Here is a 17,356-nt window from a genome sequence, read left to right as displayed (position 1 = left end):
TTCCATTTAAGGATCATGGAGGCCACTGTGCTCTTAGGAACCTTGAGTAATACAGAAATTATTTTATAACCTCGGCCAGATCTGTGCCTTGCCACTATTCTGTGTCGGAGCTCATTGGGCAGTTCCTTTGAGCACATGATTCTCATTTGGTCTGACATGCACTGTGAGCGGTGAGATCTTATATAGACAGATGTGTGCCTTTCCAAATCAAGTCCTATCAGTTTAATTAAACACAGCTGGACTCCAATGAAGGAGTAGAACCATCTCAAGGAGGATCACAAGGAAATGGACAGCATGTGACTTAAATATGAGTGTCTGAGCAAAGGGTCTGAATACTTATGACCATGTGATATTTTAGTTTTTCTTTTTTAATAAATTTGCAAAAATTTCTACATTTCTGTTTTTTTCAGTCAAGATGGGGTGCAGAGTGTACTTTAATGAGAAAAAAAATGAACTTTTTAGAATTTACCAAATGGATGCAATGAAACAAAGAGTGAAAAATTTAAAAGGGTCTGAATACTTTCTGTACCCACTGTATATTGCACTCCTCATCTCTACCCACAAACACCAAAAAAAGTTAGAAAATTCTAGGAGACAGGAACCAGAGATTTGGAGGTAAAGTAATACAGGTAGGAGTCATAAAGGGAACCTGTAACCAAGTTTTCCCAATGTAAAGTAAGGACAGCACTTAAAGCCCTCTTTTAAAGCATTCTAGTATGCTTTTTGTATGTCCCCAATTCCCTACGCAAGGTACAAAGGAGATCTTTTATAATACTCTCAGACGGTGCGGTCCAGTCTGATGGGCGTCTTTGGTTGATCCGGCGTCTCCTCTCTTCCTTCAGTCACCGTCTTTCTGCTCTGCTCGGTGTGGATGACTCGTCCTGCATCAGTCACACAGTGTCACCCATTCTGCGCAGGTGCACATCTCTCTGCCATATCGAGGGCTGAGCAAAGCACTGTAGTGCGCATGTGCCAGCTTTACCTACGGGTTGTCGGCACTCTTTGGCCTTTCCTAATGCAGATATGTACACCTGTGCAAGAGCGCGATTGGGAGACAATGTGTGGATGACGTAGGATGCATTATCCACATAAAGCAGGGAAGGAGGATAGCAATCGTAAGAAGAGAGGAAGCGTTGGATCAAGACCAGACACCCATCGGACCGGGCCGGTAATAAAAGATCTCTTTTGTGCCTTGCAGAGGGAATTAGGGACATACACAGAGCATATTACAATGTTGTAAAAGATAGCTTACAGGTGATGGCCCAATTTTATATTGGGAAAATCTGGTGACAAGTTCCCCTTAAAATTTGCCTTCTCCTTTAGACCTTCAAGATGATAGATTGTCAAAAGAAAAGCACTCATGTAGCCCATAATCTTCAGCATTATTATTACTTGGATGGTCACACAAAGATATTTTAATGAGTTCTGTCTTTAATCCTTCATTAATGGAGCCTTAGTCAACAGCCTACTCTACCCCTTGTTCTAGCCCTGCTCTGGATTAAAATCCCTGAGATGAAAGGAAACCATGCATAGGGAGAATAACCCCTCATGGGTGTGGTATTTTTATTTTACCAGTTACACCCCTGCTTACAAAACAAGCAATCAGTCAATCAGGTAAGGGTCAAATATTAATCACATTTTCCAGGGATGGGAACTTTACATCTGCTCTCTATAACCCATTGTTCTTGCTCTGATGATAGTTTCCATAGACAGCATGTTAAGTCCTGGCTGTCCAAACAAAATTAAACAAAACTTTTCAAAGAAAATTCAATTTTAACATTCTCTTTACCTCTTCCAACTTTTATTGATTATTAATATTTTTCCTTGGTGAAGGAGTTGTTGTTTTTGGCTTCCTGCACTAAAGGATGTTAAGTATAACTCAGAGTCTCACAGCTTAACTTGCAAAGACGACGGAAAAAAACACAGAGCACGGAAAGATTAATCAAAAATGAATTCCTCTGTAAAAATGTACAGAAAAAAATTGAGACAAAATCCCAATAATTTGATTAAGGTAACTCCAGGGAAGGACGGAGAAGTGAGAGGTAGGAGGTTTATTATTACCTACGAACATCTGTTTAAAGGAGAAGCCCTCGTCCCCCGCCTCTGGTTCCCCTGCTACTAATCTCTTGGCTTTGGGGTAATATATTTGGTGAGCGTTTTAGGGAGATCAATAGGATGATAGATGATGATGATTACTGTATCTTCGGTTGTTTTTGGATCAGAGTGGGTTCGGTTTCAGAAATACAAAATTTTAGGATTTAAGGTTTAAGGCTGTGAATTTTTTAGATCGAATTTCCTCATCAGGAACAAAAATCTTGAAACAAAAGCCGCTTTATAAGGAAGAATTAAGAGTATCAGCTTCAGGTCCTGTCTGTGTCACGGATACATTCTTTTGCACAGTGGATTAAGAGTTGTTCCAGGCAAAACTAAGAAATTCACAATTGGCCATAAAGTTTTTGCCTACTCGGAATCCTATTGGTATGAGTCTGCCGATGCACCTTGGCAGACGGGAGAGAAGAGTCTTCGCTGGAAGGGACAAGTGGGGCATTGCTGGTTGTCGAAAGGTTCAACAAGCCACTCTGCATTGACTTTGGTGTTTAGATACAGAACTAAGATAGCAAACCCAATATTGGCCATAGGTGATGGAAAGCCTGGCTACATCATCGAGATATTGTAGGCATAGAAAATTAGGAATGCCAAATAGAGGAAGGGGGTGACGAGAGAACAAACATTCTCGTAAAATTCAGTTTTTTAAAATTTTATATGGAACATCCCTATAAATAAAAGTGGGCAGAGAAATTAGACAGCTGTTCACCAAGTGCTCATTCAGTCAAGAACTATTCCTTCCAATCCCCCTATACGCATGCATGCTCCTCTCAATAGGGAGAAACACCTCTAGTGACTGATTATCTCCTTTGAGAATAAAGCATTGGATAAATTGAAATCGAATATTCTTGATTCTTCATTCCCCCTAACATTTGTCACGCTATCCATATTAAGGTTGGCCAATCCCACCAAATTCAGTTTGTTTGGCGGTGTTCAGCCATGTATTGCCACCTTCAGGCATTAAAGGGGTTATCCATTTTTGTATACTTATTTTTTTAAAAGCATGTATTTCGTGCAAAAAAAAAATATTTTGCAATTGGGTTCTATTAAAAAGTTTGCATCTTTTGGCTTTAACGGGCTATTTTTCTTCCCATGCAGAATAAATTTTGATGTGGTCTGTGGTCATAAATCAGTTGAGAGGAGCTCAGTAAAAGAGACAAACTCTCCTGTCAGACCGAGCTTACAGATGGAAGGTCAGTTAGCTCATTTCAATAGACTTTGCAATACAAAGGCTATAGAAGGCAAACGCTGCAAAATTATTAATGGAATCCAATTACATAAATGATTTTAGCCCAAAATAAATGCATTTATGTAAAAAAGGAAAATTGAGCCACAGAAGTGGACAACCTGTCTGGCTAAATATTTCTTTCTGATATTACAATGCCCCTCCAGACATGCAAGTCATGGGAGTGTGGCACCCCAGGGGTCTGGTTACCACAGTAATAGAAATATTATGTCTGAGAGCAAGTGGGAGGTTTCTCTGGTCAGGAGCCCTAAGCATGCAACACGGCCCACCCAGACCTGGTAGGGGAGGAATCTGCCCTTATAAAACTGGGTCTGGGGCAGGATTAGGACAGACAGAGCCTGCAGAACAAGCAGAGCAGTCAGAGCCTGGAGTGAAGTCCCAGACAGAGACGCAGTCAGGTCTGGAGGACAGCAGACACAGGGAAAGTGACAACAGGAGCTCTGTAGGAGCAGGAGCGAGTGCCAGAGGCTGGAAGCTAGAAAGCTCGCCTTGGCTGAAGACACTAAACCCAGACACGGAGTCCGAGGCTGTGGGGACATCCAGGTCCAGCAGCAGAATCCAACCGGCAGGGGATTCCATGTCCTCTGGCCATAGAAGCTCGGAGGCACAGTCACAAGCAAGGGACCAGCACCGCCATCGTGAAGCGGAGGCTAACGGAAGGCCCCAAGTCACCGGCCATACGGGTGAGCACCACACGGTATACTCAGGGACGTGGGCTACTTCTACCCGCATAGAGCAAGGTAGCCAGGAAAGAGTGCAGATAGTCGGGGAGGCCTACAACTCCACCTGGCCAGGGGAGATCCTGCTTGCTCACAGACTGACCAGGCCCCTACTGCTAACCAGTACTCCCGGGAGGGTCTGCTTTATACCATCAGTAAAGACCCTGAACTGCACCACACGTCTCTGTGTTTCATCGCCGCACCAGCACGATTACTACTGGGACGCTCACACCATCACTCCCATCATCCACATTAGCTGCCCTGAGGCAATACTTCTCCCGTGGGGAGTTATCCCATACTCGGCTGCGCAAACAACATCAGCCTCAGCGGTCGGCAGCGCAGCGGCGGTCCCCACTGACCGCAATCCACGGGTGGCGTAGTCGGACATTGTTATTACTTAAGACTGCCACTGGTTTGACCGCCCTGGGCACGGACCGGGTCACCGCCACACTGAGACTACAACCCCCAGTGATCCGGCTCCGGGTATCCCCCTGCACAGCACAGGCCCAGGGGGCGCGTCAACTTTGGCGTAGTCGGCAGGATTTCGTGCCCGCAACCACCGGGTACTGCGTGCCTGAAAAAAGACTTTTATACTTACCTGTGGTGAAGTTTCCCGCCATCGGACGCCATCTTGGACCGTTTCTCGCCGTCTTCTGCCGTCTTCCCGCCATCCGCAGCTGCTTCCCGCCATCGGACGCCATCTTCAGGACGCCGCGCGGGAAGAAGAGGGGCGTGGACGCCGAAAGCGCGCGAGATCCGAAGCTCCGCCCCACGCTCCGACGCTGCGTAAGGTCCTGGAAGGGAGGAAGAGCGATGCTGACGTCATCGGAGCGCGACGCCAGGTCCTCAACCCCGACGATCGACTGCGGAGCCGCGGCCTACGGAAGAAGAGCATCACAAGGTAGGCCACGGTCCACTAGGGGGGAAGAAGGATGTCGGACACCGAGGGGAGCTCAACTGCCACAGCCACCGCCAGCGCAACCGCTGCAGCGGTCATGCCATTCACCATGCCCTATATCCCGGGGGCAACCTGACTACCCCAGTACTCAGGAGAGTCACATACCCTGAGTGACTTTAGGGAAAGACTTGATAGCCTCTTCCAGGTATACCCCCTCACAGAAGAGCAAAAAGTGAGCATCCTGGTGGCCCAGTTAATCGGGGCAGCCCAAAGGGAGGTATAGTCCTGGTCACCTGGGAAGAAGAGGACTGTCAGAGAGATACTAGCCCGTCTGAAAGACACATTTGACAACCGGACCTCAGCTGAAATAAAACTCAGATTTTACGGGTGCAAACAACGGGCACATGAAAGTATAAGGGACTATGCTCTAAACTTACAAGAGGCCCTGAGAGCCATTAAACAGGCAGACCCTGACAGTGTGGGAAATGAAGACAAGCTGTTGACCGAACAATTTATTGAGGGTCTACTGTGCAATGCCCACCGAACCCAGTTGCGGGCAATGGCCTTACAGCACCCTGACCTGGACTTTGCACAGTTCAAGGACAGAGCCATCCAGGTGCTCCGAGAACCGGCACCAGGTGGCACTGTGACCCACAGGCGCCCTGCTATCACTTATCACCAGGACGCGCGCCCTTGTCTGCAGGGCCTGTGGGAGCTGATGCGCAGGCTTTGAACAATGACCCGGCTACAGACCTGCACCATCAGGTCCAAGAGCTGACTAAGAGCGTTGCCGCGCTAACCAGAACTGTGCAGTCTTTACAGGTCTCTTCTCCAGGAAAGATCCAGCTGGCATCCGGACCGGAGGACGTCCCGTGGCGCTGACTGAGGAGGACCCCACCGGCCAGAGGAAGACCCAGCGACAGATACAACGAGGACGGACGACCCATCTGCCGCCGCTGCAATCAACCCGGACATATGGCAAGGTACTGTCATTTAAACGGGCACAACCTGGGGTAGAGGGCCAACCCCCAGGCATAAGATCATCAGGCCCATCGAACTGGCGTGACAAATACGTAGGGGGACGTCCGGTCTTGCCTGTGGTACTGGATGGCATTCCTATGAGTTCCCTACTAGACACCGGGTCACAGGTCACCACCATCCCGTACGTGCTCTTCAAGCGGTACTGGAATGACTCGGACATAACCCGCTACCCAGATGACGACCTGAGCATTATCGCCAGCAATGGTCAGCCCGTGCAACAGATAGGATTTAAGGAAGTGACCATCAAGGTCGGTAAAGTTAAACTGCCGGCACAAGGACTTATCATTGTGGACATTGACCGTCGCAAGAGTCACCCAAAAATAACCCTAGCTCCTAAAGTAATTGAAAACTGTCTTGCAGAGGTGATTCTTATTTTGCAACAGGTTGCCAATAACGCCAGTTCCAGCCAGCAGAGTGTCTTCCAAAAAGAGATCCGGGCACTGATGAAGCGGCAACAGGTGGAACTATCTGGTGGTGAGATAGGTAGCGTGAGAATGTGTGACCAGTTCCCTATTGCCATGCCCCCGAAAAGTGAGATGATGATTTGGTGCCGGGCAGCTATTGGTCTAAGAGGTAGAGACTACCAAGCAATGGTAGAACCCGTCTACTCAGACAGTAGGCCCACCATTTTGACAGCACGGGGGGTGGTCGATGTACGCCATGGGAGGGTGCCCGTCCGCATCATAAATATCGGGGAGAGAGAAGTATACCTGCCCCGGTATGCCACGCTAGCCAAATTGTTCACAATCAACCAGAAATCTGTACAGGGCGTGGAACCCTTGCCTCCATCTCAACCAGAGGAAGGTAACGGCTCTAAGAAACCAATGGAGGACTGGTGTCAGCAACTGCATTTGGGTACTGACTCCACTCCCTCACACCAAAAGCAGGGAGTCTATCGGGTGGTTCAGGAGTACGAGAGAGTGTTTAGCAAACACCCGCTAGACTTTGGGCGAGTAAAGGGGGTAGAACATCACATCCCAACGGGAGACCATCCTACCATAAAAGAGAGATACCAACCAGTACCCCCTGCACACTATCAACACGCCAAGGGGATGCTAAAAGACATGAAGGAGGCTGGGGTAATTAGGGACAGCTGTAGCCCCTGGGCAGCTCCACTAGTCTTAGTGAAAAAGAAAGACAACACCATGAGAATGTGTGTAGACTACAGGAAGGTCAACCGTATCACACACAAAGATGCGTACCCGTTACCAAGGATAGAAGAGTCCTTAGCTGCCTTAAAATCTGCTAACTTCTTCTCTACTTTGGATCTCACTAGCGGGTACTGGCAGGTTCCTGTAGCAGAGGCGGACCGGGAGAAAACCGCATTCACCACCCCGATGGGACTCAGCGAATTTAACTGTATGCCGTTTGGGCTCTGCAACGCACCAGGAACCTTCCAACGGTTGATGGAATGCTGTCTGGGACACCGGAACTTCGAGACGGTCCTATTATACCTGGACAACGTCATCGTCTATTCCAAGACCTATGAGGACCATCTGGAACACCTGGCAGAGGTGTTTGAAGCCCTGGCAAACTATGGCCTAAAGGTAAAACCCTCAAAGTGTCATCTACTGAAGCCAAAGGTACAGAACCTGGGACACGTGGTGAGTGCTGACGGAGTAGCCCCCGACCCTGACAAGATCACCGTGATTAAGGACTGGCCAAGACCATCCAGCATAAAGGAAGTGCGGCAGTTCCTCGGGTTGGTAGGCTACTACTGAAGATTCATTCCCGGTTTTACCAAGAAGGCAGCTCCTATGCAGGACCTCCTGATAGGCCAGTCCAGGAAGGCCAAAAACCAGAAGCCACCCTTCAAATGGGAAAAGCTGGAAGAGGAGTCCTTCCGCCAGCTGAAGATGGCCCTCACGGGGGATGAAATCCTGGCGTACCCTGATTACAGCCAGCCCTTTATCCTCCACACGGACGCAAGCAACATCGGGCTAGGAGCCGTACTGTCCCAGATCCAGCAGGGGAGAGAAAGGGTAATTGCTTACGCCAGCCGAAAACTGCGACCCACGGAAAGAAACCCTGAGAATTACAGCTCGTTCAAGCTGGAGTTCTTGGCAGTGGTGTGGGCAGTAACCGAACGTTTTAAGCATTACCTTGCCTCTTCCAGGTTCACCGTGTACACGGACAACAACCCGTTGACACACCTGGACACTGCAAGACTGGGTGCCCTGGAGCAGAGATGGATGGCCCGCCTGTCCAATTTTGAGTTCACAATCAAATACCGGGCAGGACGCTCCAATACCAACGCGGACACCCTGTCCAGGATGCCAAACCTACCGGACGAAGGGGAGGATCCAGACAATTGGAAGAGATCGAACTTCCAACGTTTCACTGTCATGGGATTACCCAGTATTCCCACCGTGTGAGGGGCCAGCGATCCGCTACGTTCAACCCCTTACCCCACTACAACTGGGCGGAGACGCAAGACAGTGACCCCGCAGTCCATCTGGTGAAGAAGATGCTGACCCAGGCCGACGCCCGCCTGGACCCAGACGCCCCGGAAGAGACCAAGCAACTGTGGACGGAGAAAAGCAGACTGTTTCTCTACAAGGAGAAGTTGTGCCGCAGAATGGTCAATTCCCGGACACATGAACTGATCTGGCAGGTGGTGGTACCGAGACGGGACGCAGCTATGGTGCTGGAGGCCTACCACAACGGGGCAGGGCACTTCGGATGGAAGAAGCTGGAGTTCCTGCTGCGTGAACGGTTCTACTGGATAGGCATGAGAGGAGCCATTGAGAGGTGGTGTAGAGACTGTGGCCCGTGCAATCTAAGAAGAAGGGACCGTGCCAGCCAGAGGACTCCCCTGCAGCCCGTCATCACCAGGCATCCGCTGGAACTGGTCGCTCTGGACCATGTTAAACTGGCTCCAAGCAGAAGCGGGTATGTCTACGCCCTAACCATCGTGGATCACTACTCCCGGTTCCTGGTGGTGGTCCCTGTCAAAGACCTGATGGCTCAGACAGCAGCCAGAGCCTTCCAGCTGCACTTCTGCCGCCCACACGGGTACCCGGACCAAGTGCTGACGGACCAAGGACCAGCCTTCGAAGCGGAGGTCTTCCAGGAGTTCTGCAACCTGTATGGCTGCAAGAAGATAAGAACAACGCCCTATCACCCCCAAACCAATGGACTCTGCGAGAAGATGAACCAGGTGGTGATAGATCTGCTAAACACATTGCCCCTGGAAGAACGCAGTCTGTGGCCTGAGAAACTGCCCGATCTGGTGGACCTGTATAACCACATCCCGGTAGGTTCCACCAACTGTACCCCGGCTTACCTAATGCGAGCAAGACCTGGTAAGCTGCCTGTTGACCTGGATATGGGAGTCCTGACACCCGAGGACACCTCACCAGAGGCAGACTGGGATACAGAACGGCAGCAGCAGTACTGGAAAGTACAGGAGAGCGTCGAGCGATGTCTCTGTCAATCAAGAGAAAGGCAGGAGAGGACTTATAACCAACATGCTCCCGCTGTTCCCCTGGTACCTGGAGAGCAGGTCTTGAAAAGGAAAAGGCGGCTCCATAAGTTGGACGATCAGTGGGAAAAGGACCCGTACACCATACTGCCCTCAAGCCACAATAATCCAAAGGTGTACGTCATCAGCAAGGATGGAGGAGAGACCACAGCCACTGTCTCCAGAGACCACCTGAAAAAGTGCCCCGAGAAGTTGCAAAGCACGGATGAAGATCAGGAAGACCCTCAACCCGTAGAGGAAAAGGAGGAAATGATCAGCACCGTACTCGGAGACTTTCCCCGGTCCTGGACACAAATAAACAACGCTATCGTGGTGCCCGTCCTCACCTTTCTCCAGCCAGCCCCTCAAGTGCCTACAGAAGATCAGGTAGAGCTGGAAGAGCAGCCGGCCCAGGAGGCAGAAGAATCCATACCAGCAGCACAGGAGAATCAACCCGCTGCTAGTAGTGAACCTGCCGTGCCCCTAGTGAGAAAAAGAGTACGCAGACAGCTGCCTAGCTTACCCATAACACCTCCTACACCCTGTAGTGCAGGACCAGTTAGTGAGCTCCGTAGGTCCACTAGAGCAGAGGTCCCCAACGTTTTTTGCACCAGGGACCGGCTTTAAGCAAGACCAGTTTTCCATGGCCCGGTGGGGGTGGGGGCGGGGCTTTGGTCATATGGGGGTGGGGTTATGGAGGGGTGGAGCTGTATGGGGAGGATGCTGGCGGGACCTCGGTGTACAGCGCTGCTAAGTAGCAGCATTGTACATTGAGCGTCAGTGTATACAGCGCTGCTGCTTAGCAGCGCTACACACTGAACACCGGTACCGGGAGCCGCGTCACTGAAGCCAGTCTGCTGCCCCAGCACGCCCCACATAACATGTTCTGCCGGGGGCGTGTCAGTGAGGAGAGCCTGCCGCCCCACCCCGTCAGGAACACACCATGCTGTGCAGGAGGGCCGCGTCACTAAGACCCGCCCCGTGACGTACAACAGGTACCATGCTGTGCTGTGGAGGGCTGCGTCACTAAGACCCGCACGACGCCCCACCCCGTCCTGCATAATGTTCTCTGCCGGGAGCTGCGAGCTGTCACGGCTATGGCAGAAAACATTATAAATCCACACAGAGCGAGTTCTGACCAGGCGCAGGGCCGCGGAGCTAGCTGTCAGCGGCAGGGCCGGCTCCAGGTTTTTCTGGGCCCCGGGCGAAAGAGTCTCAGTGGGCCCCTTTAACACATACCACGATTCATGATGCAGAGATACGGCGGAGAAATATATATATATAGTACAATGCAAAGATTTCACTTCATGAGTGATATCTATTGTAAATTCTACAATAGCTCAGAAACCGGTGAATCGCTCCACACAGAATAGTGGCCCCCATATAAGGCTCCATACGGAATACTGGTCCCCATATAACGCCCATACGGAATACTGGCCCCCATATAACGCTTCATACGGAATACTGGCCTCCATATAAGGCCCCATACGGAATACTTGCCCCCATATAAGGCCCCATACGGAATACTTGCCCCCATATAAGGCCCCATACGGAATACTTGCCCCCATATAAGGCCCCATACGGAATACTGGCCCCCATATAAGACCCCATACGGAATACTGGCCCCCATATAAGGCTCCATACAGAATACTGGCCCCCATATAACGCTCCATACAGGATACTGGCCCCCATATAACGCTCCATACAGGATACCGGTCCCCATATAATGCTGCATGCAGGCTGTTACCCCCCACATAATGCCCCATACAGGCTGTCTCCCCCTTATAATGCTCCATGCAGGCTGTTACCCCCCACATAAAGCCCCATACAGGCCCCTCCCTTTTAATGCTCCATGCAGGCTGTTACCCCCACATAATGCCCCATACAGGCTGCCCCCCCCCCTTATAATGCTCCATGCAGGCTGTTCCCCCCCACATAATGCCCCATACAGGCCCCCCCCTTTTAATGCTCCATGCAGGCTGTTACCCCCCACATAATGCCCCATACAGGCTGCCCCCCCTCTTTATAATGCCCCATGCAGGCTGTCACCCCTCCTTTTTATACTGCCCCATGCAGGCTGTCACCCCTCCTCTTTATACTGCCCCATGCAGGCTGTCACCCCCCCTCTTTATAATGCCCCATGCAGGCTGTCACCCCTCCTCTTTATAATGCTCCATGCAGGATACCGGTCCCCATATAATGCTGCATGCAGGCTGTTACCCCCCACATAATGCCCCATACAGGCTGTCCCCCCCTTATAATGCTCCATGCAGGCTGTTACCCCCCACATAATGCCCCATACAGGCCCCTCCCTTTTAATGCTCCATGCAGGCTGTTACCCCCACATAATGCCCCATACAGGCTGCCCCCCCCCCTTATAATGCTCCATGCAGGCTGTTCCCCCCCACATAATGCCCCATACAGGCCCCCCCCTTTTAATGCTCCATGCAGGCTGTTACCCCCCACATAGTGCCCCATACAGGCTGCCCCCCCTCTTTATAATGCCCCATGCAGGCTGTCACCCCTCCTCTTTATACTGCCCCATGCAGGCTGTCACCCCTCCTCTTTATACTGCCCCATGCAGGCTGTCACCCCTCCTCTTTATAATGCCCCATGCAGGATGTCCCCCCCTCTCTTTATAATGCCCCGTGCAGGCTGTTCCCCACCTTATAATGCCCCATGCAGGCTGGTCCCCACCTTATAATGCCCCATGCAGGCTGTCACCCCTCCTCATTATAATGCCCCAAGCAGGAATCCCCCCCTCTTTATAATGCCCCATGCAGGCTGGTCCCCACCTTATAATGCCCCATGCAGGCTGTCACCCCTCCTCATTATAATGCCCCAAGCAGGAATCCCCCCCTCTTTATAATGCCCCATGCAGGCTGTTCCCCACCTTATAATGCCCCATGCAGGCTGTCACCCCTCCTCTTTATAATGCCCCAAGCAGGATGCCCCCCCTCCCCTCTTTATACTGCCCCATGCCTCCATAAATTAAAAAAAAAAAAAAATCAAATACTCACCTCCCTTCTCCTCACCTGCTACCTGCTGCCCGCCGCTCGCTGCTCGGCTCCGAACTCCAGCGTTGTCGTTTCTTCCCGCTCAGCGCTCCCTGTGACGGCTCAGGGGAGGGCGCGGTGTAAAGACGTCACCGCGCCCTCTGACCTGAGACGTCACAGGGAGCGCAGAGCAGGAAGACAGCTGATCTGCGGAGGCACGGGGAGAGGTAAGTATCGGGCTGCCGGGGCCCTGAGCAAGCGGCGGAGAAGGGCGGGCGCTGACACCGCTCTCCTCCGCCCATAGCCCAGCGGGGTGCGCGACCGCCAGTGGGCCCCTCTGCCTGCTCAGAGCCCCGGCATTTGCCCGGGTGCTGACGCCGGCCCTGGTCAGCGGCGCCGCGGACCGGCTGAAAAACCCCAACGGCCCGGTCCTGGTCCGCGGACCGGCGGTTGGGGACCTCTGCACTAGAGTCACTAAAGGTCAGATGCCCGCTCGCTGGAAAATCTAAAGTGATGCACTGTGAATTTACCTGTTTCTTGAAAATGTTTATGGTTTATGTTTGTTGCCTGTTATTAATTATGTTTCTCAGTTACCCTGCAGGGTTCTTTGGACTAACAGGTTATGGACACTGGATAACCGGAACAATTCTTGTAGATAGTTGCACCTTGGTGCCTCTTGCGAAGACGGCCGCGGAAGAGAAAACCTGTCTGGCGTGGCCTACTTGCGGCCCAAAGTAGCTAGCTTCAGCCTTGCAGCCACGCCCAGGGCCAACGCAAGGGGTTTGCTTTGGACAGGTCCCCTACTTCGCTTAAAGCTTCACCTTGGGTGACATGGACGCCCTCTTGTTTCACAAACTTCACCTTGGGTGATATGGACACCCGGTTGCGGACACGCCGTGACCTTTAAAGAACTAAAGCTTCTTGTAAATATGTTATTGTGTTATTGTTATACCCTGCATTTATGTTTCTTTAAAAATGTGTTTAGTCCCGGAGTACTAAAATTTACTAGGGGGGAATGTGGCACCCCAAGGGTCTGGTTACCACAGTAATAGAAATATTATGTCTGAGAGCAAGTGGGAGGTTTCTCTGGTCAGGAGCCCTAAGCATGCAACACGGCCCACCCAGACCTGGGAGGGGAGGAATCTGCCCTTATAAACTGGGTCTGGGGCGGGATTAGGACAGACAGAGCCTGCAGAACAAGCAGAGCAGTCAGAGCCTGGAGTGAAGTCCCAGACAGAGACGCAGTCAGGTCTGGAGGACAGCAGACACAGGGAAAGTGACAACAGGAGCTCTGTAGGAGCAGGAGCGAGTGCCAGAGGCTGGAAGCTAGAAAGCTCGCCTTGGCTGAAGACACTAAACCCAGACACGGAGTCCGAGGCTGTGGGGACATCCAGGTCCAGCAGCAGAATCCAACCGGCAGGGAATTCCATGTCCTCTGGCCTTAGAAACCCGAAGGCACGGTCACAAGCAAGGGACCAGCATCGCCATCGTGAAGCGGAGGCTAACGGAAGGCCCCAAGTCACCGGCCATACGGGTGAGTACTCAGGGACGTGGGCTACTTCTACCTGCATAGAGCAAGGTAGCCAGGAAAGAGTGCAGATAGTCGGGGAGGCCTACAACTCCACCTGGCCAGGGGAGATCCTGCTTGCTCACAGACTGACCAGGCCCCTACTGCTAACCAGTACTCCCGGGAGGGTCTGCTTTATACCATCAGTAAAGACCCTGAACTGCACCACACGTCTCTGTGTTTCATCGCCGCACCAGCACCATTACTACTGGGACGCTCACACCATCACTCCCATCATCCACATTAGCTGCCCTGAGGCAATACTTCTCCCGTGGGGAGTTATCCCATACTCGGCTGCGCAAACAACATCAGCCTCAGCGGTCGGCAGCGCAGCGGCGGTCCCCACTGACCGCAATCCACGGGTGGCGTAGTCGGACATTGTTATTACTTAAGACTGCCACTGGTTTGACCGCCCTAGGCACGGACCGGGTAACCGCCACACTGAGACTACAACCCCCAGCGATCCGGCTCCGGGTATCCCCCTGCACAGCACAGGCCCAGGGGACGCGTCAGGAGCACCCCAGCTTTTGATCTACCACAATGTTAGTACTTTCCAAAATCAATATGTCACAGAAGAATAAAGGAAGGTCTCAATACTTATTTAGTAGTCAGCCCTCAGGGCTGTTTTAAAGTTCAGCTTCCCTATATAGAGTATATGAAAAGTGACAACCACTTTTGCACAGTAGTAATATGCTCAGGGCAGTTGTCACTTCCCTTCCCCCACTCCTCTCCTTAGCATTTCTCAGCAGGGGGCAAAAAAAGCCTAAAAGAAGCTCTTCCTAGGAGAAGACTGTGCTCCACAATGAGACTCATGAAATAAAAATTTAGAATACTTTTTCACATTATTATCAGAAAGCAATGCAAGCGTACCTGGTGAGATCCCCGGTTGCTTTCCAGGATAAATAATCTGGTAGGTCAAAGAAGTGTCCGGCCTTGTCCCAGCATTCCTGACCTAAATTCTTGGAATAGAGAACAAAACAGACATATCAGCTCAGTGCAGTAGTCACTCATTTCCCTTCCCCCCACTCCTCATAAGTTATTCCTTACACAGCTGGGGGCCACATTGCAGGAAAAGCCCCTCCTATAGAAAAGAGCCTATAAAATGTGCGCTCCACCTTTAGACCTTTGAGAATGGAACTTCCCTTTAAAATTGAATGACCATTGTTTATTTTCTTTTCTCATCATTCTCCCACATAAACAGGATTTTGTTTTTCTTAAATCTTGATCATTCAGTGCACATTAATTAGTATAATTATATATATATATATATATATATATATATATATATATATATATATATATATATATATATATATATATATATATATATATATATATATGTATATATATAAAATAATATTTTGATATTTTGTCTGATATAACGCCCCAAATCACCTGCATAGCCATACATATCAATGATAAAATCTTGGCTCACTGCACTCACCACTAGAGAGAGTTCACTGTATGCTGATTATACAGTTAATTCAATGATATCACAGTATACAGTGAGCTCCCCATAGTGGTGATTGCAAGTAGTCAAGATTCTGTATTGTACCTTGAAATCTATGCAGGGGATTTGGAACTCTGTATCAGAAAAACAGAGCTTTCTGATCAACATAATAATACATTATATTGACAAAGGAATTGGGGCGCACGTCTTAATCACTGAATTCCAGCTCCTCATTCAGTCCCATTGACTTTTGATGTATAACATTCGACCCCATTGCCCCTGGTGTACAACATCAGAGCTTCATTGGCCCCCGGTGTATAACATCCGAGACCCATTTCCCTCCAGTGTATAACCTCTGGGCCCCCCGCCATGCCGTCTGCCTTTACTAACATGTGACAGAACAGAAGGTGGTAAAAAACTCTTTTATACCAGCGAGGTCCTGTAATAGAAGCCATCGGAGTAACAAGTCCGTTCATGACATTTCTGCCTCCTATATCTTCCCCCATCACCTGTGAGTGATATTATTGAGAAGTGGAAGGAACCACAGCAACCCAGACATGAAGTGGAGACCCCATAACGTTAGAGAGTGGGGGGCCGAGTGCTGAGAAGCTGAGGTCAGAAAAGTCACCGCCGCTCTGCTGACCCCATAACTGCAGAGTCCAGACCTCCTCTGGTATCATCACAAACACTGTGCCCCCGCCGGGAGCTTCATGGTCGAGCAGCTGCATGCGGCCATACATCACCAAGCACAATGCCGAGCGTCGGATGGAGTGGTGTAAAGCCGCCACCACTGGACCCTGGAGGAGACGTGTTCTATGCAGTGACGGATCATTCTTCTCTATCTGCATCTGATGGAGGAGTCTGGGTTTGGTGATTCCAGGAAGACGTTACACCCCGAACGCATTGTACAGATGGTGGAGGAGGATAATGCTATGGTTTGTTATCAGGGGGCGGCCTCGGCCCCTCAGCTCCAGTGAAGGGAAATCATAATTTTCAGGACAAGATATTGTGGATAATTGTGGCTTCAGCTTTATGGGAATAGTTTGGGGAAGACTCTTCTCTGTTCCCCATGACTGTGCCCAGTGCACAAGCTCCATACAAACATGAAGGGGGAAGTTTGGGGAGTAAGAACATGAGCGACCACAGACTGTGAACCTGGTCCTCTTCTCAACCATTAGTGTCTGGACCTAAATTGACAGGATGGTAAAAATTCCCTTTAAATACTGCAGTTATGGAGGGGTCATGAGCAGTTTTAGGACTGATCGAGTTGGAGAACAGCAATTAGCAGATGTTCAGTTTTCAGCAGCAGAAGAAGGCCGGTCAGCTGTCATGTCCTCCGGAGGATGATGGAGTGAGTGTCCGGCAGTCATGTCTATATAGGCGTGTGAGATAACATGACATTATCCGCCATTATCCTGTGTCCATGTGTTTCTGCAGGAGCTGTTATATGTTCTTCCATTACACAGGGGAAGATGATGATAATGGACGTTGCAGAGTCCTATAGATAATGGGATGCAGCCAACATAATTGTAAGCTTTGTGTGTTCCCCTGCCAGGCCGAGCTATCGGTTATGTGGGAGCTTCCAGCTGGAGCGCAGCAGACGAGGTAGAAGTTCAGCCTTTCACAAAACAGATTTTATTTCGCCACAAAGCGTATCGTATGACTGCTGAAAATGGATCTGAATGATATTATCATAAAACTGAAATATTTCTCCTGTGTCAGCTCAGGAAGCTGTAAAATTAATAGCGTATGTGGGAACTAATCCATGAGTACCCCGCAGAGCCCCCACCATGGAAAACCACCGACTAGAAGTCCTTGAGTTGGAAAAGCTGGGTGACAAACATGGCTCCACTCTATCCTCCATAAGGGC

General features: G+C 50.4%; 1 protein-coding gene across 3 annotated transcripts in view; it reads right to left on the bottom strand.

Moving 5' to 3' along the window:
* Positions 1–17,356, bottom strand: part of FGGY (FGGY carbohydrate kinase domain containing) — a 367,685-nt gene that overhangs the window by 305,538 nt on the left and 44,791 nt on the right. For all 3 annotated transcript variants that reach the window (XR_012247734.1, XM_073643734.1, XM_073643735.1), the window contains one exon: positions 14,907–14,995. Coding sequence is in view for 2 of the 3 variants with exons in the window: in XM_073643734.1 (XP_073499835.1) it covers positions 14,907–14,995 (89 nt within the window). In the remaining variant the exon portion in view is untranslated. The remainder of the gene's footprint in view (positions 1–14,906; positions 14,996–17,356) is intronic.

This window comes from Phyllobates terribilis, unplaced genomic scaffold, assembly GCF_046119375.1.
Source record: "Phyllobates terribilis strain yellow unplaced genomic scaffold, ASM4611937v1 Scaffold_8__6_contigs__length_399053987, whole genome shotgun sequence".
In the NCBI taxonomy this organism is placed as follows: domain Eukaryota; kingdom Metazoa; phylum Chordata; class Amphibia; order Anura; family Dendrobatidae; genus Phyllobates; species Phyllobates terribilis.
The sequence above is the reverse complement of the archived record's forward strand: the minus strand, read 5'-3'. Positions and strand labels throughout refer to the sequence as shown.